Source organism: Antechinus flavipes, chromosome 1, assembly GCF_016432865.1.
Source record: "Antechinus flavipes isolate AdamAnt ecotype Samford, QLD, Australia chromosome 1, AdamAnt_v2, whole genome shotgun sequence".
In the NCBI taxonomy this organism is placed as follows: domain Eukaryota; kingdom Metazoa; phylum Chordata; class Mammalia; order Dasyuromorphia; family Dasyuridae; genus Antechinus; species Antechinus flavipes.
The window spans coordinates 9,173,384-9,195,503 of NC_067398.1; the positions used below are offsets into that span (position 1 = coordinate 9,173,384).

Genomic DNA, 22,120 nt, shown 5'->3' on the forward strand with positions numbered 1-22,120 from the left:
CGTGTGAGAGAGTGTGTCTGATTCCAGCTCCCCCTAATCTTCTCAAAACAGTAAGAAGCACACCAAACAAAGTAACACCCCAAAGGGGCAAATCAAAATAGTATGCATAAGACCATCACTACAGACTAACAAGAAAAGGATGTCTTCCCATACTGCCCTGTACTAAGGTTGACCACACATCGTCCTGGGCACTGCATACAATATGGTAGAACCCATCATGTCTGAAGAAACAGGAGGCGTCTGAGTCTATCAGAAAGGGAAAGCAGTTTACCGTCTCAGGCTGTCACCAGCCTATCCACTATCAACCACTGCCTCCTGGATTCTTGCTTTCATTTATACTTCCATGTCAGAATGGAGATCCAAAGTTAATTCAGGTCCAAGGATATAGGCAAGGACAGCAAGCCCCATGGGACAAAAGATAATGAACCATGGACTGTTAAAATGGTTAATTTCCAAGAAAGATGGCGGTGCACAAGGTCACAGTTAAGTCAAAACTCCCCTACAAAACTTGCTGACAAAGATGAAAATGAGTACCTGTTGAAACAATGATGGATAAAACCAAAAAGAAACACCAGAAAGCTCTTCTATCCAATCCAAGATTGCACACAAAGCCGGCCAGAAGCCTGTTCAGGCTCTACGTGAGGGGAGGCCTAGTGGGGCCTAGAGCCAGGGGGATTTGGAACCCAGCCTGTAGAAGGCACAGCAGGAGGCAAACTCGTAAGAGCACTCCTGGTAAGGGACTGCCCCAGTAGATGAAAAGAGGCAGAGGTGCCTAGGCATCTGGCATGTGGAGGCCCTCCTGGAGGCCTGGCATTAGGGCAATCTCCAACATTCAGTAACCATACCTTAGGATCAATTGTAAATAAAGATGATACCTAACACAGAAAGACTTTTTTTAAGGTTTGAAAAAGCATGTTCACATGTTCTCTTATTTGATTCTCACAAACTATCCTAGGAGATAGTGTGACATTGCTATCCCCATTTTACAGATGAGAAAACTAAGGTTGAGAAGCTAGTGTCTAAGGGAAGATTTGAATCCAATCATTTTAATCCAAGTCCAGCATGCTATCTATATTACACCACCAAACTGCCCTAAGGCACCCTCTTGACTGTCTTGAAAGCAGTGCAAGCTCCAATATTTAGTGACCATAAAATGGAATCAAAAAGAAAGAGGCAAAGCAGAGGGTCCAGGGGGTTATTTGAATAGCATGAAGCCAGTGTAATCTTTCCAGATCAGTCAAGGCCACAGCATGGGACAAAGCAAACTCTACATTGGTGATAGGGCTGAGGCCAGAATCCATGTTAGGGTACTTGGAGATAGATTAAGAGAAGCCCAAGATACAGACTCTCAAGATGGACCCAACAAGGTAATTTGAGTCTCAGGAAAAAATTGACTCGGGTCCATAGACTAAGAGGATTTGGAAAAAACAAGAAAGAAGCAACCTGAGACTGCTGCAACTTCCAAAAACTTTGTAATATTAGATGCCAAAAGATTAAAGAAGTTTAACCATCAAAAAGGCTGAGTGAGAATTTTGATATGAGCTCATCTCTCAGTCAACTCACCAAAACATCAAGAAATGGGCCAAATAAATATTTTGAAAAGACTAAAAGGGGAAAAGAGTAAGAAATTATCACAAGAAAGCATTCTTGGCTCAAGGTTAGGGAGGGAAAATCAGCATGGAAACTAAAGAAATGAGCAAATAAAAGTAACTAATACAATAAAGAAATAGTGTGGGGGGGAAATAACCATAAAATGAAACTGAAAATGAAGGAAATAATTTTGTGGTAACTACATCCAGAATTCCCTCTGTACTCCCCTCTGCATCCCTCCCTCAAAAAGCATGGAATGACCATAAGAATCTAAGAGAGAGTTGGATGGCTTAACAAAATAAATGAAAAGAAAGCTAAGGAGTAAAATTAAAGTTCTTAATGAAAAATAAGGAGAATTGAGGGTTTGGGGCAGAGGCTAAAAAACCTTAACAACAAACTTGTGATTTTGAGGAGCTACAATTTTTTTTTTTACAAAGTGGGAAGTGGGGAGAAGTTCTTGAAGATGTAAATGTCATCATCATGAGCTTAATTTCCCCCAAAGATTAGAAGCAAAAGAATATTGCTCATAAGAGGAAATACCTACATTATATCTCTCAGAAAGCTGTGTGTGATACCGCAGTGTGGTGGTATCACTTAACTCAGACTTGGAGTGAATACAGAGGCTCTGTAGCCTGGGACATCATAGTCTCTTCTGAGACTGACTGAAAAACACAGGCAAAAGAGGAAATGATAATAAGTGTGGGGGTGGAGGGTGACTAACAGTGCCTTAAACTCTTAAATTCAAATGATAACTGTGAGAATTGCAGCAAGAAGTGTTTACCCATCATCAACAAGGAGACAGAGCTCTATAGTTCTAAGGTGTTTGGGGGTTTTATTCATTTGTTTTTTGTTTGTATTCAGGCTGTTGGGGTGAAATGATTTGCCCAGGTTCAAACAACTAGTACAAGTCTGAGATCTGATTTGAACTCAGGCCCCCGTGACAGCAGAGTCAATGCTCGGCCTCCACCTAGCTGCCCCTAATGTGTTTGTTTCATTTTTTTTTCTTTGTACCTTCTTTGCCTAGCACAAAGTAGATAATAAACAGATGCTTAATTTATATGCTGAAATTGAAGGGGAAACACGGTAGTTCCCTGGGATTTCCACAGACAAAAGCATTTGGGGGAGGTGAGGAGGGAATTATCCTAAATCCTTAGACACCATTGGGATATCATTGGGACAGATGGAAAATACCAAAAGAATTTCAAGGACATTATCAGCTGCCTCATGAATGCACTGCCAGTGTTGGCTTTTGCAGATTCAAGCAAAATCTTTGTGATTCACACTGATACCAGTTGTTAATTATACACTAGCAGAGTGAAAGTCAAAATTGCATTTTCCAATCAGGGATTCATAGATAGTAAGGCTTCTATTACCATATCCAAAAATTGGAGTTCTTGGCTTTGAAGAGAGAAGCTACAAGAGTGTGGAGATTTCAGTGTTTGAACAGATGGATTCAAATACTAAGTAGATGCTGCTATCAGAGTTACAGCAGAAGATACAAAACTTTATCCAAGTAGTGAACAGAATGGAGCAAACCAAACACAATGACTCCAGAAAACAACAAGAAATATCAAAATAAAGTGAAAAGATTTTAAAAGCAGAAGAAAATATAAAGTATCTATCTTAGAAAGCAACTAAAAATAAGTCTAGAATAAATTAATTGGATTCACTGAAAATTGGATTCCACACAAAAAGCCTAGGTATCATATTTCAAGAAATCACAAAATTGCCTAGATCTATTAGACTCTTAGGGGAAAGTAACAATTTAAAGAATCCACCAGTCATAAAAGAAACCCCCAATTAAAAAAAGGCAGAATGTCATAGCCAAAATACAGAACATATAGGTCAGTGAAAAAACTACTGCCTGAAACTAAAAGAAAGAGTTCAAGTATCAAAGAATCATAGTCATGATCATACAAGACTATGACATAACTTTTTATAAAGGAGAGAAGATTTTGAAATATGATATTCCAAAGACAAAAGATAAAGGCTTGCCACCAAGAATAATTTATTTTGCAAGACAATATAATCCTAAAGGGGAAGGGAAATGGATTTTAATGGGGAAAAAAATAAATAGAAACCTTGGAACATAAACACAACAGCCTAGAGGAGCCTAAAAAGATAAAAAACATTCAAGTAATTGGAAGGTACTAAATGCTGCTGAAGTGCTTATATTCTAATAGGGGGAGAAGAATTGTATAATTTTAGAAACACGCCATTTTTAAATGTTAAGTTAAGAAAGTTAAGGGTTAAGAAAGACAGACAATGTTTGAAGTGATTTCATTTTTTTTGTTTGTTTTAAGTCAGAAAATAAAAGAGGGGAAAGGAATAATTCAGGAAAAAAATAAACAGAAACTTACTTTTTCTCATTAAAGAAGAATGGTAATACATACTTGCATACATATAGAAAATTTAGAGCACAAATAAATAAAAACAGTGGGAAAACAGGGGTGTAGAAGGAACATGAAGAGGGAAGATAGAGATGAGATGAAAAACATACTTCAGCTTTTTAATGTTATTCATAAATGGGGAATTGAAAATAAAACACAAAAATCAGTAATAGTCTAGGTGAGGACAGAAAATAGGAGCTGACCACTAGTTCCTAATGTTAATCAATCTTATTCCTTCTCTTTCTTCAACTTCTTTTTTTTGTAAAGAAGTTCTTAAAAATTAAAAAAAAATGAATAATTTGGACCCCAGGGACTCAAATTACAAACCCCAAAAGACAATCTAGTTTTGAGAGAGTGGCATAAGTTGGAATTAAAAAATAGAGCACTGTAGTCAACAATTAGTGATCCATCACCACAAAGAAAGCAGTTGTTGCTAACTGTGGCTATGAAAATCCTTGATAATGGTTTTGGACATGTGGGCCAAAAGAAAACTTTGGTGTTGGTACAAATTTGATTCTACTGGCCCAAGATGGAGGGGGATGCATGTAGGATGTATTTTTTTAAATGTGCTCTTTGTGTTCATGAATGAATCTTTCTTTTACTGCTTATCTGGAAAATCTAAGAACTAGCCAGTCTTTGGAGTTTGTGCGTATAGACATTTTATCTTTGAAAAGAGGTAGGTAGAACAAGAACAACATTCTGGTGGCAGATCATTTTAGTCCCTGTACACTGAAACCAGAAATCTTCTTCATTTCCCAATGTGTTGTAGGAAAGTATTCTCAGGGTATAGTTTCCCTGCCAGGATCCTTTCTGAAAAGTCAAGTCTTTAAAAGTAGGTCCATCAAGGAGATGGATCAGTTAACAGAAGCTAATGCATGGCCTCAGCTGAGAAATTCTCAAAGGGGAACAAGTAAGAATCTGATGCTGTGTTCAATCTCAGTAAATCTGGGAAGAGGCTAGCATCCTGCTAAGGAGTCTTGCTGTCCAGAGAAAACATAAGATAGTAAGTAGACTGGCCAAGAGCCACCCTTTCCAAATGCTAGTAAATATACTCTCAACAAAATAGTTCCATATCACAGAGAGAACCCTGTAATAATGATACACCGCAATTACTGTTGCTCACATGGGAGCCAGCCTGATTATCTAGAGGGCAAGAACAATGGAGGGACTACCAAGGACCTTTGAGATGGGCCTATCCAGCAGTTGCAGATCAACACTTAAAGTCAGATGATAACACATAGGGAGAGAACCCTTGGGGCCAATTTAAAAAGAAACTTCATGGTAGTAACCTCTTGAGAGTTTGGGAAGCCTCCCAAAATGAAAGCTTGCCAAGTTCAAGGGGAAACTCTGCCTAGCCTTGGAGGAAGGCCTGAATCCAGGGGCTGCCCTTTTCCTGCCCAATTTTCCCCCTGAGGAGGCCTCAAGAAGTTATGTATTGGGCTCTACAGCCTAAATTATCCAAGAGGTCAAAATTGAGACAGTAGGCCAGGACGTCTTAGAATAAGGGTGCTGAATAGGTGGCAGCATGTGCTTGGACACACACACATACACACACACACACACACACACACACACACACACACACTTAAGAGGAAAAGTAAGCTTTACTTAAAGAGATTCACAGTTTCACATACAATTCTCTTTCTCTGTTCTACTTGGTACGTATAAAGATTAGAATAGAAAATATTTTTTAAAGGAAGCAGGTCCCCAGAGTAGACTCAAGACTCTAAGGTCGGGATTTAGTATGATTTAGGATGCTACAGGAGAAAGAAGAAAGCTAACATCCAGCGATGAAGCGCATGTAATAGTATAGCTACATATTTGGGTACGCCATGACCCTTTGTAACACGTATAATAGCAATTTCTCTGTGTGCCTGGTGTATGGTAGGAGACTAATGTAGGTGCCATGTATGGTAAGCCTATATACATTTCAGATGATCTCTTGGGAATACACTATATACTAACTGATGCACATCAATGAGGTGTGTAAGAAGTTTTGCACATGATTGGCAGGCACTACAGATTTTTTTTTTCTTTAACTGTACAGAATATTTTTGTGGACTGCAGTTCCCACAATGCTTGGGAGCTTCAATAATTGAATTATATTTCCCAGAAGGCTGTGTGTGAGACTGCAGCACGGAGATATTGCCCAACACAAATTCTAACAATGAAAGGTTGAAAAGGCTTTATGACTTTTGCATGAAAGGCTTAAGCAGGCAGCGATAGAAACAGAAGCAGGAGAAAGAGCAGCTGCATAGAGAGAAAGGAAGCAAAGTGAGCAGGGCTGGGCTAGTCACAACCTAAGCATCCATCAGGGCCTTGAGGATGTTTTAACAATTCTGACAAAAGACTTCAGTTGGCATCTGGCCAAGAGAAGTCAGTACTCTCTAACCCTGATGGCTTTGAGACTGAAGGGGGAGCTAATTAAGCAAAGCATTCTGGGACCCAAAGTTTCAACACCAGTGTTGTGAGTGTATCTGTGTTCCTCTCCCATTACATTGGATATACAAAGGAATCAAATATGGCAATGACCAGAGTAACCCTGGAGACATGGGAAATGGCAGCCATTTATGTAAGATATGCAGTTGCTTTGCAGCCTATATGATTGATCTATCTTATACAACTCTAAAAGATGATGTCATGTTATATATACATACAATACCTCTGTATTTTGTCGACAGTCTGAATCTTTACCATGGGATGTTGGTCCGCATGTATCCTCATGTAACCTGGGAATCTCTTTTACTATGTGTTATAAAACAGATTGTAGAATAACTATCTGAAGCATATAAACGTTTTTATGCACCAGATGTAACGCAGGGACCGTAAAGTTTTTAACGGGGATACAATGTAACAAACATATGAAACAGAGGAGAGGACTGAGAAAACACTCACTTTCCCATGTTGCCATGGGCTCAAGGTGGAAGTGCTGATTAGAAAAGAGCAGATTGCCGAGTACCAGAAGAAAGGAGGTGCAGAGAGAAGCAGCAGCAGCATCCAAGCTTATGGTAGCTAGCAGAAGCTGTAGCGGCAGCAGAAGCAGTGGCAGAGGCAGAAGCAGTGGCGGCAGCAGAAGCTGTGGCGGTGGCAGAAGCTGTGGCAGAAGCTGGAGCGGCGGCAGAAGCTGTGGCGGCGGAAGCTGTGGCGGTAGCAGAAGCAGTGGCGACGGCAGAAGCAGTAGCGGCGGCAGCGACGGCAGCGGTAGCGGCGGTAGCGGCGGCAGCAATAGTAGCAGTAGCTGCAGTAGTAGCGGTGGCAGAAGCGGCAGAAGCGGCGGCAGTAGCGGCGGCAGCACCGACTATAGCAGTAGCATCAGGAGCAGGACTAAAGCTGAGACAGATGCAGAATTAGCAGACAGAAGCCAGAGCAATCAAGCGGAAGTTGCGTGGGAATCCAGACAAGAGATGGGACTTCTTCATTGAAGTTCTACAATTCCATTCACACGATTGCGACTTTCCCTAATTAGTGTTATGAGTTTATGTGTGGGTTCGGCTGACCCCTTTAGGAAGGAAGGAGAGTGGCCTTATTACCTTGCTACTAGATGCAGAGGGGATTTCCTTTTATGTCCTTTTCTGCTTGTAAGAAGAACATTTTCTATCCGAAATGCTTCTTAGTAGCTTTGGTTGCCCACATGTGAGCTTACTCAGTACCACTAGGGGAAAGCCAGGAATATACAAAATTCGGATATGCACAGGAAGAAAGAGACAGAAAGACAGACACCATTCGGGTAAAGGCAAAACACAAGACATAGCAAAGTTATCAGAGAGAAGTTTCCCAAAAGCATACTTGTTTTGAAATATAAGCCCTCCTGAGCACTCAGGTTGCCACTGGTATCTAAAGGAACATGAGTTATACAGAACATGTACAGATATTCCCCACCTGCCACTGTCTAACCATGTAAGGAATGGCAGCAGGGTCACCATTACACTGAACCCTCAATAGTCACATCATAGTCACTCCTGCTGAGTCTCCACCAAAAAAGGAAGAGACAGAGAGGGTGATCCCTTTTATATATCCACTGTGCCAGCAGTTCCTCTGTCTGAGCAACCCATTAGAACTCTTTATCATCTCAAATTTCAAGCCCTTTACATACACACCCCAAATCATGTGGGGCAACAGACCAATCCCAAAACTCCCTCGCAGTCACTCTGAAACAGATAGGGAATATTTGTCCATGTTCTGTACAAGCTACATTACCTGGGCAATTAGGGCATCATTAGCTGTGGGCACTGGTTAATTCTCTTTTATAGGAAACACACAAAGCGATGCATTATTAGCTGTGGGCACTGGCTAATTCTCTTTTATGGGAAATATACAAAGCAATGAGTGATGTATTCACTAGCTACAGAGATTTCTATTCTATGGATTGAAATATTTCATTAAAGAATGCTAACACAAGAATCCTTTCATTGGGACCTGAATCTTTGATTTCCTGCTAAAGACATAAAACCAATCTGTTCATCCTGGAAAACTATAACCTCAAAGCTGTATAGATTCGTGGAGGGTCATCTATTCTCTTTGCCATCTTTGGGTAGGACCTCATTTACAATCCAATAGGCAATCTCAGTCTATCTTAGTTTTATGGAACAGTTCTGTGTCCAGATTTTCCCCTTCCCTAGCCCTCTAAGAGAATATCAGCCCTTTGAGAACAAAGACAATCTCATTTTCATCTTTTTGTAGCCTTAGCACCTAGCACGGTGCATGGCACAGAGAAGGTGATTCATAAATGTTTGTCAAATGAATGAGTGAACTGTGAACAGGAAACAAGTGTGGGAAGTGGGGAGCAAAAGGAAACAATAGATCGGCGATTTCCTGAATGACAAGAAAATATAAAAGCACAATGAGCATGTAATGTATTTAATGGTTTTGATGATAATGAAATGAGATGTTTGGGACATGCCATGTTCCATTTCCCATTTAGCTATTCAACAGAACTCTTGGGCAAACCCATTACCATCAATTTGTATACAAGACAGGCTAGCGATCTGTTGTGTGAGTCAAGATAACTGGTTTCTCTCTCTCTCTTTAGTCTGAAAAATCAAGCACATTTTAACAGAATAGTCATCACAAGATCAAACATGTTTTCTATTTTAGAAGATGTTATTTGGAAACTTCTAGGAACAGCCAGTAAGCACATCAACTAAACCAGGTCTGACCAGAAAAAGAAAACTGAAAATAAGCTGAATGATCTAGGTAATTCCAGCCAAAACCAGGTGGTTTGTAACTGAAATTAGCCAGAATGGTTTTTTTTTCTGATCATGCATACCTGCATAATTACTCCCCTTTTATTTCAGTTTACCTGTGGAAACACAGTTAGAGTCTTAAATAGGAAAAACAAAGCAGCAGCGGGCACCATTTACCTGATGGCATTTATACAAGCAACAGTAAGATTTGCTATCCCATTAAGCTTGGCTAGCCTAAAGAGCCACAATCAATTCAGTGTATGTGAGTAGTTTTGTCAATAGGTCAGTAGTTACTGTGATTTTTCAGCCTGTGAGCAGCAGTCAGCAGGCATCGCTCATCATCCTTGTCTGGGCTCTCTCGCAAGTGCTCGGTGGAGTGAAAACAGAGGGGTCGTGAATGCCAAGCTGGATATCAAAGAACCGAGTAGAGAACGTGACGCTGTAATTCCTGGTGTAGGTTTCCTGGACTGGGTAACAATCCTTGACAGTATAGATGCCAACCCATGTTTCAACTGTGAGAGGAAAGAATAGATAAATACAAACTTATGTTTTTGATATATTTTTTAAGGAATAACAAGGAAAAGAATACAAGGCATCTCAAAAATCTTAGTGCAGTTTTAAGCTATCAAAGCTTACAAAGACTTTTGGGATATCCTGTAAAGGAAATTTGGGAGAAAGTTGTTAATAGCAGGTGGACATGGAGCAGGGATTTGGAAAAGTCTCATGTTGGAGGTGGGAAAACCTGAATTCAGTTCCATGAAACTACTTCCTTTGATTTCAGAAGAGATTTTATGCCCAAATGAAAAAGTGCCCAATGTTAGCCAGTGGGGAGATAGCAGTGGTCTACTTGATGTTCCTTACCCATGATGTTCCATATACTAGATCCATATTAAAGAATTTCCTCCATGTTAAGTCCAGAAAAGTGAGTTGCATAAGGGTGTGACTTCCAAAAGGCAAAGAGGACTACTTTTCCATTTTAACTATTTCAATCCTAAGGGTCTAAAAATTCTCCCTTTACTTTCCCAAAACTTATAAGTATCTATTTTGCAATAAGTCAAGTCCCATTTGTCCTAGTCAACTGGCACAATCCTTTGCATGGAGGAGGCCCTTGTTAAATGTTGGCTCAACCTAATTTCCTACCTGGCCTCAGTCAGTCCTTTTGGAATCTCTGCCAGAAATGGGCAGAGCTAGGTAGCTACATCATTATACTTTGAGAGGAATGGCAGCCCCTTTGGGGTCTCTAAGCAAGAAATGTAGGGATTCTTTTGAAGTACTTAAGTAAGCTTTTCAAATTTCTCTAAGAATCACCTTCCTTGGAAGAGTTCCAACCAGGGCTTTGCCAGATTTATTGGAACACAGTCTAGTGCTGCAACAACTGTTCTTTCTTTGGTCCAAAAGACATGCACTTACATTTCCGAGCTGGCTTCCTGTCTGACCATTCCTGTACCATGATCTGGTCCTGAGGGCCCCCGATGTAATACTGGTCTTCATAAGTTGAGTTTTGGGGGATATCCAGAGGATCCCATTGGTCAGTCAAAGCAATCTTAGAGCACAGCTTGGTGGCCTGGTCAATCTGAAACATCACTGCATCTTGATAGAGGAAAATATATTCAAAGAACCTGAAAAATAGGTCCAAAAAAAGATATTTTTTTAAATTTGTTGTCTGTTTCAAACCCAAAGACCTTTGACATAAATCAAAGGATTTTTAAAAGAAGAAAAAAAAGGGTAATTTTGTCCTACCAAGGTAGTTTCCACCCCTGCTCCTAATCACTCACTCAATCAACAAGATGTCATTAAATGTTTTCCAAGTGTCACTGTTTACCAAGGCAATGGGGATACAAGCACAAACAAAACCATCCCTGTTACTGATGAACTTCCATTCTCACTTTCCTCTGAGACTTATTTTTCCTATCTGTAAAATGAGGGAGTTGGAGAAATCATATAAATACGTAAGACAGTAGTACAGCTGTGTTTCTGGTTTTTATAAGCTATGAAGCTTTTATGAGTTTAAGCCCCACAGCAAAATACAGTGGAAATTTGGCTTCAGAAGACCTGAATTCAAACCCTGGTTCTGCCTTTCACTCCCTGGGATCTGGAATAAATCACGGTGTCTTTCTAGACTTCAGTGTCCTCAGCTCTAAAATGTAGAGGTTGGACAGGATGACCTCAAAAGCCCTTTGATTTATCACATGATTCCTGTGGAGAAAGGGATCCTAAGCACTGGCACATAATAAATGCTTGTTGAATGAGTGAATGATTGGTGGGTAAAGCAGAAACAACCCAGTCATCATCTGTATTTGTCAATATATGCAATATTCCCTATCTACAATCCTATACCATTGCAAAGGAGGGAGGGAGTTGCATATTCTTACTGCTTTTCAAGGCTCCAGGAAACCCCCTAAATGATGATACTGTAGAATTAATATCACCTTCCATTGGTAAAAAAAAAAAAAAAAAAAAAAAAATTCTTGACTGGAAACTCCTTACATGAAAAATAGGAAGAGACCCTCTCTCCCTCCCCTTTTCCCCCATCCCTACTCCTCCTTCCTCCTTTCCTTCCTTCCTCCCTTTCTCCCTCCCCCCCACACACACAGGATGAACAGAGAGCTCACATACATTTAAGAAGTATTTTTGTTAAACAGAAACGTACACTGAGGAGCAGGGGTGGGGAGTTTGTCACACAGTAAGGCATTATCTCCCATTAACAACTTATGGTGGATGTTTTTTCTCAAATTAGTCACTTTACTTATCACCACATCCCCAAGAAAACTGTTCCCTTATCCAGGACGTCAGTTAACAGTCTGCTGTTCCCAAACTACTGATCTCTAAGATAGGACTTTCAATAAAATAGCAACCAAACTAAAAATGTGTTTAATATTACCAGAAAGGATTAAAGGATATAATTTAAGAAGTGTATGGTTAAAAAAAAAATCTATGAGTGGATTATTTATTTTTCACTCAAAGACAGTAATAACAAGATGAGATCTATAAATAATGTTGATCTAAAATAAGAGCCTGGCACTTTCATGCATGGGGAAAGGTCACTTTAGACTCCCCGAGGCAGGTCAAAGCTGCCTCACAGAGGCTCATGTGAACACTAATGCAAACATTACTGCCCAACAGTCAAGACAAGAATCAACTGGAGACTTCTAATGGTCATATGGACTTTCTATGCTGGCCATTCTCTAGCAGTTCCTTAACATGCACTACTGGATAAAACCCATTGGTAAGACCTGTTATTCTCAAAGCATAGCTCTTTTCTTGTTCTTTATCCCAGAGGACACTCCATTTCTGACTCAGTACTCCATGAGAGAGGCAAGATCAAAAAGATTGGCCTGAATCTAATAAGCTGATCTTCAAAAAGGAGTAAAGAGATTAGGTCTTAGGTATTTAAAAATTTTTTTAAAATTTAAAAAATCAACTTTTCAAGTATAAGATGGAAGAAACATGGTTATAAAAAGTTGTTTTAGAGAAAATTAATCTGCACATTAAAGTGAATTCCAAGCTTAATATGAGTTAGTAATGAGGAAGCAGCCAAGAGGACTAAAACAAACATGGGATACAGTAAAACAGAAGCTATTTTCAAGAATCAGAAAACAGTTCCAACTGTATTCTGCCCATAGTCCCTAGAATAAGATATAAGCTCCTTTTTTTTTTTTTTTTTTGGCTTTTAAAGTCCTTTATAACCTATTCCCAAGCTATTTCTCTAGTCTCATCAGACATGACTTCCTCCCTACATTCTATGATTCCCAAATCAACTCCTGGGCTCTGGGCTTTTGCATAGACTTTTTTTCAGGCCTGGAATGACCACAGAAACTCCCTCTCTTTCTTCAAGAGAAGCCCAAGCAGTACCATGTATATCAAGACTTTTCTGATGCCCCCCCCAACTGCATTTCATTTCATGATGGTTTTGTATTTTCTCTGGATTTACTTATATGTTTTCATGTTGTCTTTCAGTATAATATATGAACTTCTTAAGAGAGGAGACTATTTAATTTATTATATTGTTATCCCTAGAACCTAGCTCAGTGTCTGGCATATTGTAGGCACTTAATATTTACTGAATGATTAAAGATAGCCATGGTTGTCCCCAAAATATAAGTAACCAAGGAGATAATTTAGTTTGTGGGGGATGTAGGTCTCTTTACTCCACATAAAGCTAACGCAGTTTTTCAAAATAGAACAACTTAGAAGAAAGGTGTCCAGAAGAAATATTAGTCTGATTGCAAAAGGACTTTGGCACTTGTGGGAGAATTTGGATGGCTTTACTTGTTTAAAATGCAAACCAATAGATTAGTAATGCCTGGCTCCAATGTCTAGTCAGCTCCTACTCTGGGACTCTCCAGAGGAAGCCTTGGGTTGAAGCCATTTGCCCCTTCTGATGCACTTGAAGCTGGGGTTACACCCTGGAATTAGAGTGAAGCAGGAAGAAAAAGAAATCTTCAAAATAATCATCTGAGACATACATTCTCTATGTCCATGTCAGATCTTACAACACAGATGGCTTCCTGCTGGACCCTATACCTAAGAACCCAAATCCAAATAATGATTCCAAGTTCAATTTTGAGATCTCTGAAATGACCGGCCTCCTCAACTGTTACCAGTTCAAAAGATAAAATAGTGGCCAAGAATTCTGAGAGCGTTGTCCAAAGATATGTTTGGATATGCAGAAACTGGCAATGAGATTGGGGAGTGGACGTTTCTTTCAGGGCAAAAACACCCTCCCAAATTCTATTCTTGAGGTCTTACCATAACACTATACATGCCTTATGCCCCCTCCAAATTGGATGACCTACACTTCCCAATCACAATCCCCATTCTCAGTTCTTAGCTTTGTTCATATGCTTCCTTAAATCTAGAATGCCCTCCCCCAGTGCCCTCTCCACTTGATGGGAGTTCTGCTGAGTCCAAATACCATCCTCCTCTTATTTTCCCAATTGGAAAGTCCAATGGAAGAGAATATTCGCATCTACCTCAGAGATTTGTTATAAGAATTAAATTAGTCAATATACATAAAATACTTTGAAAACTCTAAAAATAGGGGCAGCTAAGTGGCACAGTGGATAGAGCACCATTCCTGAAGTCAGGAGGACCTGAGTGTAAATCTGGCCTCAGACACTTAACACTTCCTATATGTGTGACCCTAGGCAAGTCACTTAACCCCAATAGAAAGAAAGAAAGAAAGAAAGAAAGAAAGAAAGAAAGAAAGAAAGAAAGAAAGAAAGGAAGGAAGGAAGGAAGGAAGGAAGGAAGGAAGGAAGGAAGAGGGAGAGAGAGGAAAGGAAAGAGAGAGGGAGGGAGGGAGGGAAGGAGGGAAGGAGAAGGAGGGGGGAGCAGGCAGGGAGGGAGGGGGAAGAGAGAGAAAGGAGGAGGGAGGGAGAAGGAGGAGGGGGAACAGGCAGGGGGGAGGGAAAGAGAGAGAGGGAGAAAGGAAAAGAAAACCCTAAAAGTGCTCTATGAATGCTAGCTGCTATAATAATGATGATATCAATGGTGGCTAATTGCATATTTAATCACTCAAATGGAGCCATAATCTTCTCCATTTAGAGAATCCCATTGATGATTCAGATCAATCCAACCCACTTGTCTGTCCATCCTGTGGGGTCCTCATCCATGTCCTCCCAAAAGTTCAACACACAAATCCATCCACTATGCAATCTCATCATCTCAAAGTTATGAGTCAATAAGTTTCCTTTAAAAATTATTACGAAACCATTGAGCTACATTCTCTTGTAGTTTGCCTACACTCAATACTAAGGCAGAAACTGAATGTCATTAACCGTCAAGCCACGTGTTCTTGTCCTATACATACAACTAACTTCACTGGAGTCCTGCAAAAATTCATATGTGAGGAGTCCGTAAATGTCATACAGTTTGGATCACGTGCCTCATCCTGAGGGAGAAATAGGAGACAGCATGAATGAGGTCAAAAAAAAATCATCTCAACTATTATGTCCCTTTAGATGTAACATGGTGCAAGAAGCACAGTGACTTCCTAGGCCCACATATCAACAGCGGGCATGGCAAACCATGGGCAAAGCCCAGGATCCTGAGCCCAAGAGTCCTGGGAACAATAAACCATGCCCTCCCCCAACCCAGGCTGATATGTTTATCCCAGACAATCATCATTGAGAGCAATAACATATGTCCAAAAATAGACCCACTCTCTCCATTACCACCAACACTGTCCTGTAGTCAGCTGCCAATGGGGAGGCTGAGAATAGTGGCAACCCCCAGACTCTCAGCCCTGCTTCCAACCGGACCCTACAGTCATGCATCTCAGCTTTTATGGAGATGCAATCTGACAGCTGCCTCCTGGAGATACTGCAGCTCCTACCTTCTTAGCACACAAGTGTGCCCTGGTTTCTTCAGATATAAAATAGGAATAATATTAGCATTTACCTCAGAGATTTGTTATGAGGATTAATCAATATACAGAAAATACTTGGAAAACCTGGTGTTCCTGAAGAGCTAGAAAAGAAAGACCTGACTCCCCAAATCCTAGACACTGTCAGATGACTCAACATCAGAAATGGCTATTGGAGATGACATTTAAAATGCGATGTTTACCTTAACATTTACCTTGACACCAAGGCTCAAAGGTCCTTTCCCTCTGCTTTGCAGTTGAAACCCTCCATGTGTCATTGCCCTGATTACAACGAGAGCTCCTCACTTTTCTATTTCTAACCCTAGGGTTTGGTACACAGTAAGCGCTTAATACTTTTTTCATCCATTCAAGGTACTGAGACTTTTGCTCTCGACTCTTCTTGTTTCCCAGGTTTTGAGTTAAAATAAGAGGCCAGGAAGGGCAGAAAACCCCCAAACCAAAAAAGCGTCAGCTATAGCCCCTCCGCTCCCACCACAGTGGGTGGCTTTATCTCAAAGGCTTATGAAGTGATTTAATATTTTCCATCTCAGGCAATACAGAGCCAGGAAAGGCTTGATCATTCCACAGCAACAATTGGTGGTATTTTTCCAAACCATTTACAAGCTAGACATGAAGTTTAAAAAAAAAAACTGGGGCTTTTAAGAACAAGAAAGATCAGGAAATTCTAGAGTTCTGTTTTCAGTTTGTTTCTTGTTTTTTATTCATGCTGCCCCATCATCACATGTCAATCACCTACTGGCTTCCTGGAGGGTTTTATTTGTTTGTCTCTTTTGTTTTTTTTTCCCTTTCAGTCACTCCTAAATACCCTGATTGTTCACCAGAGAGCCCAGGTCTTTTCTGGGAGACAGACTTAATCTGGGCAATCTCAGCCCCTCACCCATTCCCACAGTCAGCTTCAGTTCCCAGTGGAGACAATGCTGAGAACTATGCTGAGACTTGGTTCACTCACATCTAAGTAATTGCTATAACCTTGTTAGAATGGAAATGTTTGATTGACCTTCCCCTTTGGATACAAACCAATGCTCATTGAGTCCTGAAAACGTCAAACAGCAAAATTCAGATTGTTTTTGCTAACTATGCCTTCTTCTTCATGTGCCTGACACTCAGACTGAAATATGCTGAGGTCTGATTTCACATCTATAATTGAGATCACATTGTTTGCCTTCTGAGCCATTTGGGAGGGGAGGAGGGAGGCTTGGGGAGGCAGAGAATTCCGAACTCAAAATTTTAAAAATAAAAAAAGTTTTATTTTTTTTCTAAATTAAAACAATAATATACTGAGATCTCCCCAGTTTCCCTTTACGAATCTTTTGTTCTGTTTTGTTTTGAGGGGGTGTCAGGTTTACAATTTATTCAGGACATGGTTGGATCTGTTGACCATTTTTCTTCCCAGGGGATGGGAAGGGGCAAAGTTTTTTATTGTGCTGGACAGCACAGCTTGAGGTTGGAGAGGATTTCCAGAACCAGGAGCAAGGAGCAAAAAGTGCCAACAAGACAGTTAGTATTGCTGACCCCCTCCCCAATTCTACTTTCTTTGTTCAAGGCAAGATCTGTAAAGGGACATTGGGGAGATGTGGGCTATTAGTGGCATCCATTTTACATATAGGGGGCAGTATGACAGAGGATTGGACACAGAGCTTGGACAGCTCCTTCAGATATCTGTTAGCTTTGTGAAGCTGAGACAGTGACTTAACCTCTTTGAGACTCAGTTTTCTCATCTGCAAAATGAGAAAAATAATCACATCTATTTCATGGGGTCTTTGTGAGGACTAAATTGCATAATATAGTATTGTAAAATATTAGCTATTATTATAGATGAGAAAACTGAGGCTCAGAAAGATTATGTCAATTTCCCAAGGTCCCAAAGCTAGCTAATGTCAGAAGCAAGATTTGAAATCAGGTCTTCCTGCCTACAAATCTATACACCATATCCCCTTGCCTCTCAGGATTCTGGGTTATCTCCTCAAAAATCCTTCAAAAACTCCTTTTTTCCTACCATTATCTAACCTCCTCTCCCTAAACTCCAATGCTTTCCATAATCTAACACCATTTCCCAGCTTCCTCTCTCCATTCTTGCTCTCATGCAACTCCCCAAGGCTAAAATATCTTTTGCCATGGTGCCCAAATATCCCAGCTTTGCTTTCGACTTTCAAGGCCCACTTCTTTCCTGGAGTCTTTCTTGCTTTTCTTAATTCTCAGGGATCTATCCTTTTTTTTCCTCAGAACCCCATAAACAATTGAAGTCAATTTGCATCCTACAATAAAGGCCTCCTTACCAACCTGTATTGCCTCTGATTTTGTGCATTAAACATTTGCCTTCCCAATAGATTGTGAGGCCTTAAAGGCAAGCAAACCCCACTGTGCTGGGCACTCGGGAGCTGGGCAAAGCCCCCCAGTGCTGGGCACTCAGGAGTTCAGTGATGTCTGCTGACAGAATGACTCAAATTTAAATAACACCCCAAAATTTATCATGGCTCTCTGTTTCTTGCTATATTGAACTCAGACTTCTCTCCTTATTGTCCCTTCCCCTTCTCTCCAAAGTAAAGCACCATATTTCATTCAGCTCTAGCTCAGGAAAAATGTTGAGAGGGTCAGACATGTGGAGGAATCAAGTTAAATGAAATTCAATAGGGATAAGTATAAAGTCTTACATTTACTTTCCAAGTTAAGGATGGAAAGCCTGGTTAGACAATAGAAAATCTGGAAAAGACTTGAGGAGTTAAGGGAACTGCAAACAATATGAGTCAGCAGGGTAATGGCTCAGTGTCCAAAAAGGTGATGCAATCTTGGGCTGCATCTCCTAGTTTTTAGGGCTAAAGGGAGTGGAGGGGGGGGGAGACTCTATTCTCATCAGACCCCCTCTGAGGAACATACTCAAAGGGAAAAAAGATAGCCTTTCCATAGAAAAATGGCTGGGGTGGTGAACGGTCTCATCAAAGCAGGACCAGTCAAAGGAACTGGAAATGTTTAATCTGGAAATAACTGGATTCAGGAGATAAAAGACTTCGAATGTCTCTGTTTTGAAATACTTAAAAGTGGAGGAAGAATTAGCTTTGTTAGGCCTTTCTCTCCCCACCCTGCCCCACCCCAGGGCAAACCCCAAAGCAATGGGAGAAAGTCTTTACAGGTCTAATTTACCAAAGGGAAAGTAAAGGTCTCTAACCAGCAGACAGCGGGAAAAGAGTGGGCAGAATGGCGTCTCCTCACTCCTGGGAAGTCTAAAAGAGCTGAGACTGGATGGCACTTGGTAGAGAAATGCCTCCTTTCAGGTGTGGATTAGCTGGCTGTCTGGGGGCCCCTCCCAGCTCAAAGGATTCCTGATTCCGTAAAGGCTCCCAAGACCACACCCTTCTTATATGGTTCTGCACTCGTTCTGTATTTCACTTTCTAGAGATCTTGAATGAGTTGATCTTTTATCTCTTTGTGTCACTGACTTCAAGATCCACTCAGAGGAAGGGCTGGGTCCAAACCCAGATTAAGATTAGTCTAAGAACCTGAGCTCAAGTGCCCGGGAGCTTCCACTAGCCTATGGGAAAGAGGGCTAACAGACTCAGGAAGACCTGTGTTCAAATTCTGCCTCAGACACTAGTTGTAAGGTCCTGAGCAAGTATATTAACCTCAGGCTTCAGTTTCTGGAGTTGTAAAATGTGTCTGTGTAGAACATCTATTGTGAAAAATCAAATCCAGGCTTCAGGGTAGATAAATGTCAGCTTGCTTGACTTCTGGGCTCCCTGTGATTTGGCATCCAGTTCTCCCTTTTCCTAACCGCCCCCCTGTCGTTCCCCTCCTCCCCCCAGCGTTACCTTGTCAGCGATGCAGCCTTTGGTAAACGGTGCTTTGCGACATCTCAGCTTCCTTTGTCTCCCCTTGCAGATGGCTTCTGCTTCCTAACTGCTGCAGGGTCCCCTCCCTTCCCCCGCCGTCCCCTCCCCAATGCATTTCCACTGACTGGCCTGTCACCTGTCCGTTCCCTGCCCTGGGGACAATGCGTGTGACTTCTGGCACTGTGCCAGGCTGCGGCAGTCTGACTCCCGGCCCTCCCTTCGTGTGCCTCTCTTCGGGTCGAAGCTGTCCCAGGAGAACTGCCAGGAGCCCTCCCCCGGGGATATAAATAGCAGAGCCAGGGGCAGCTGCCAGGGAGCCCGAAAAGGGCACGGTGGGGGAGCGCTGGCTGCCCTGAAGGAAGCACCCCGGGGTGCAGTTTGACAAAAGCGAGGTGCCAGGCGGGGCCATGGGGGGAGGGGGTTGCAGAGCCCAGAATTCTCGCCTTAGCAACCTCGGCAGACAATACAGCGCATCCTTTGCAGAGGGAGGGCGGCTGCCCCACCCAACTGGGCAGATGCGCAAGCTGGCAGAGAGGACAAAGCTTATCACCAGAAAAAACCTGAGTCCCCGAGAGCCGCAGACGGGGGCTGGGGGGCGGGGGGTAAGGACAGCTCCCACCCCAACCGAATTAATTCCTGCGCACTGTTCCCTTTGATTCTCTTCTCTTGTCCCGTCCTGCCTTTCCCCCACTCCCACCCCAGTTTAATCATCTCGAGCCAATCTAAGCAATCCTTAAATGTCAAACTGGGGGTGAACCCCGTCCTTTCTCAGTGGGATCTGAAATGGAAAGGAGGAGGCGGACCCCACGCATCCTCTGCCCCATCCCCGAGAGAAAAACTACAGACAGGCAGGGTAGCCAGTCCAGGTGCAGGGGTGTCCCCCACCCACTCTCAGCCTCCCTGCTCCCCACTCCCACCTCACTCTTCCGCAATGTACCCCGACCCTTCCATTCCCAACCTCTCCAAACCCCGCAGTGCTTTCCCCTACACCCCACAGGGTACCCCCTTTCAATATGCCCCTTTTCACTAAAGAGCTCCACCCGCCTTTGTGCCCTGCGCAGTTCATTGTTCTGCCTTGCCGCAGTGCGCCCCACCTCCCCTCTTTGCCGCAGTGCGCCCCCCACCGCCCCTTCTTGCCGCAGTGTGCCCCCCCTTCTCGCCTGGCATAGCTGAGCCCCTCCCCCACTCCTCTTTGCCGCATTGTGCCCTTCCCCCAGCTCCTCCAATTGTCGCATTGCGCTCCTACCCCGCCTCCTCTCCCCACCGCACCCTCACAGTGAGCCCCCGCCTCCCCGCCTTGCTGCAGTGCGCCCCCGCCTCTCCCTTTTCTGAGCTCCTCAATGAGCCCCACCCCCACCTCGCCACCTTGCCGCAGTCCCCCCTCCTCTCTTTGCCACACCCTTCAGAGCCCCTTCCCATACCGCAGTGCACCCCCACCTCCCCATTTTGCCGCAGTGTTCCCCCTCCTCTCTTTGTCCACCTTTCAAAGAGTCCGTTCCTATACTGCAGTGCACCCCCCACCTCCCCATTTTGCCGCAGTGTTCCCCCTTCTCTTTGTCCACCCTTCAAAGAGCCCGTTCCCATACCGCAGTGCACCCCCACCTCCCTGTCTCGTTGCTGCAGTGCCCCCCCCCGCCTTTCTCCTTGCCTCGCCCTTCAATGAGTCCCGTTCCACACCCAGTGCACCCCCCAGCCTCTTGCCTAGCCACAATGCACCCCAAGTCTTGCCACATTGAACTCACCTAACCGCAGCCCCCACCCCTGAAGCCTTCTCCCACGGTCCCCCACGCCCCCATTGTCTAGCCAGAGACCCCGGCACTTACTTCTTGCAGGGGATGAGAGCCTTCTTCTCCTCCAGGAGACGGACGCGCTTCTGGAGGCCATCGTAGGAGAGCAGGGCCCGGGTGTTGCGGCCGCTGCTGTGGTCGTAGCGCACCTGCCGTCCTTCCCACTGCTGCGGAGCTTGGCATGGCGGCCCGGGGACCCCAACAGCCAGCTCCGGGCTGCAGAGACCACCCAGGAGCCAAGCCACCAGGAACGCACCAAGCATCCCTCTCTGTGCCGCCGGGACGGCGCAGGTGGCGAGGCGCGGCCGGGAGCAGAGCGGCGGGGACGGGGCAGGGCAGAGGGCAGGGCAGCGCAGGGCAGCAAAGAGCAGGGGGAGGAAGCGCAGCAAAGGGCAGTGGCTCCGACCCCGCCGTCCCCTCCCTCCCCTAGCCCGTCGGTGCACTTGCCGGGGGAGGGAGGGACGGAGGTCTAGGCGCGTGGGGAGAGGGCCGCGCCCCCGGTCCGGCTTCCCCGTGCGCAGGGAGCTGGCTGGAGGACGCGGCGGGCAGGGAGCTCGCAGCTGGCTCCCTCCCGCTCCGACTCCGGCTGCGACTGCGGCTTCCTTCCCCCCCGCCGACTCTCTGCTGCCAACAGGAAATGCAGAGGCAAACGTGCCCGGCGCAGCCCAATGGGCATCCGCAGAGTGGACGTGCGGGCGGGGGAGGAGGGAGAATTCGGGCAAATGCGGGAGGACTGCAGGCGCAGCGGGCGGGGCTGCAGCAGTAAATGCTGGAGGGAGAAGCAGCTGCCCCGAGCTTCCCCTCGCTCCCCTGCCCCCCCAAAAAAAAACCCCAAAATACCCCAAGGGGCATCTTGGCACCTCCCTGGACACCAGGTGGGGAGGCAGCCCAAGCACGGGGGGAGGGAGGAGAATTCGCCCTCAGCTCCATTTTAGAAGGTGCTGGTGATCTCGGGGTC

The 22,120-nt window shown here is 43.7% G+C and overlaps 1 protein-coding gene across 1 annotated transcript; it reads right to left on the bottom strand.

Annotated features, from left to right (window-relative positions):
- Positions 1 to 8,821: 8,821 nt before the first annotated feature.
- EPDR1 (ependymin related 1) lies at positions 8,822 to 21,770 on the bottom strand. The gene is made up of 3 exons (XM_051978814.1): positions 21,199 to 21,770; positions 10,574 to 10,782; positions 8,822 to 9,675 (listed from the first exon to the last, which is right to left on the bottom strand). Exons 1-3 carry the CDS (start codon positions 21,423 to 21,425, stop codon positions 9,485 to 9,487), a joined length of 627 nt encoding a protein of 208 aa, XP_051834774.1. The 5' UTR covers positions 21,426 to 21,770; the 3' UTR covers positions 8,822 to 9,484.
- Positions 21,771 to 22,120: the final 350 nt, after the last annotated feature.

Coding starts and splice junctions, on each gene's coding strand:
- EPDR1 (XM_051978814.1), bottom strand. CDS start 21,425: ATGCTTGGTGCGTTCCTGGTGGCTTGGCTCCTGGGTGGTCTCTGCAGC. Junction 10,783..21,198: donor GCTCTCATCCCCTGCAAGAA/GTAAGTGCCGGG, acceptor CCTATTTTTCAG/GTTCTTTGAATATATTTTCC. Junction 9,676..10,573: donor CAGGAAGCCAGCTCGGAAAT/GTAAGTGCATGT, acceptor TTCCTCTCACAG/TTGAAACATGGGTTGGCATC.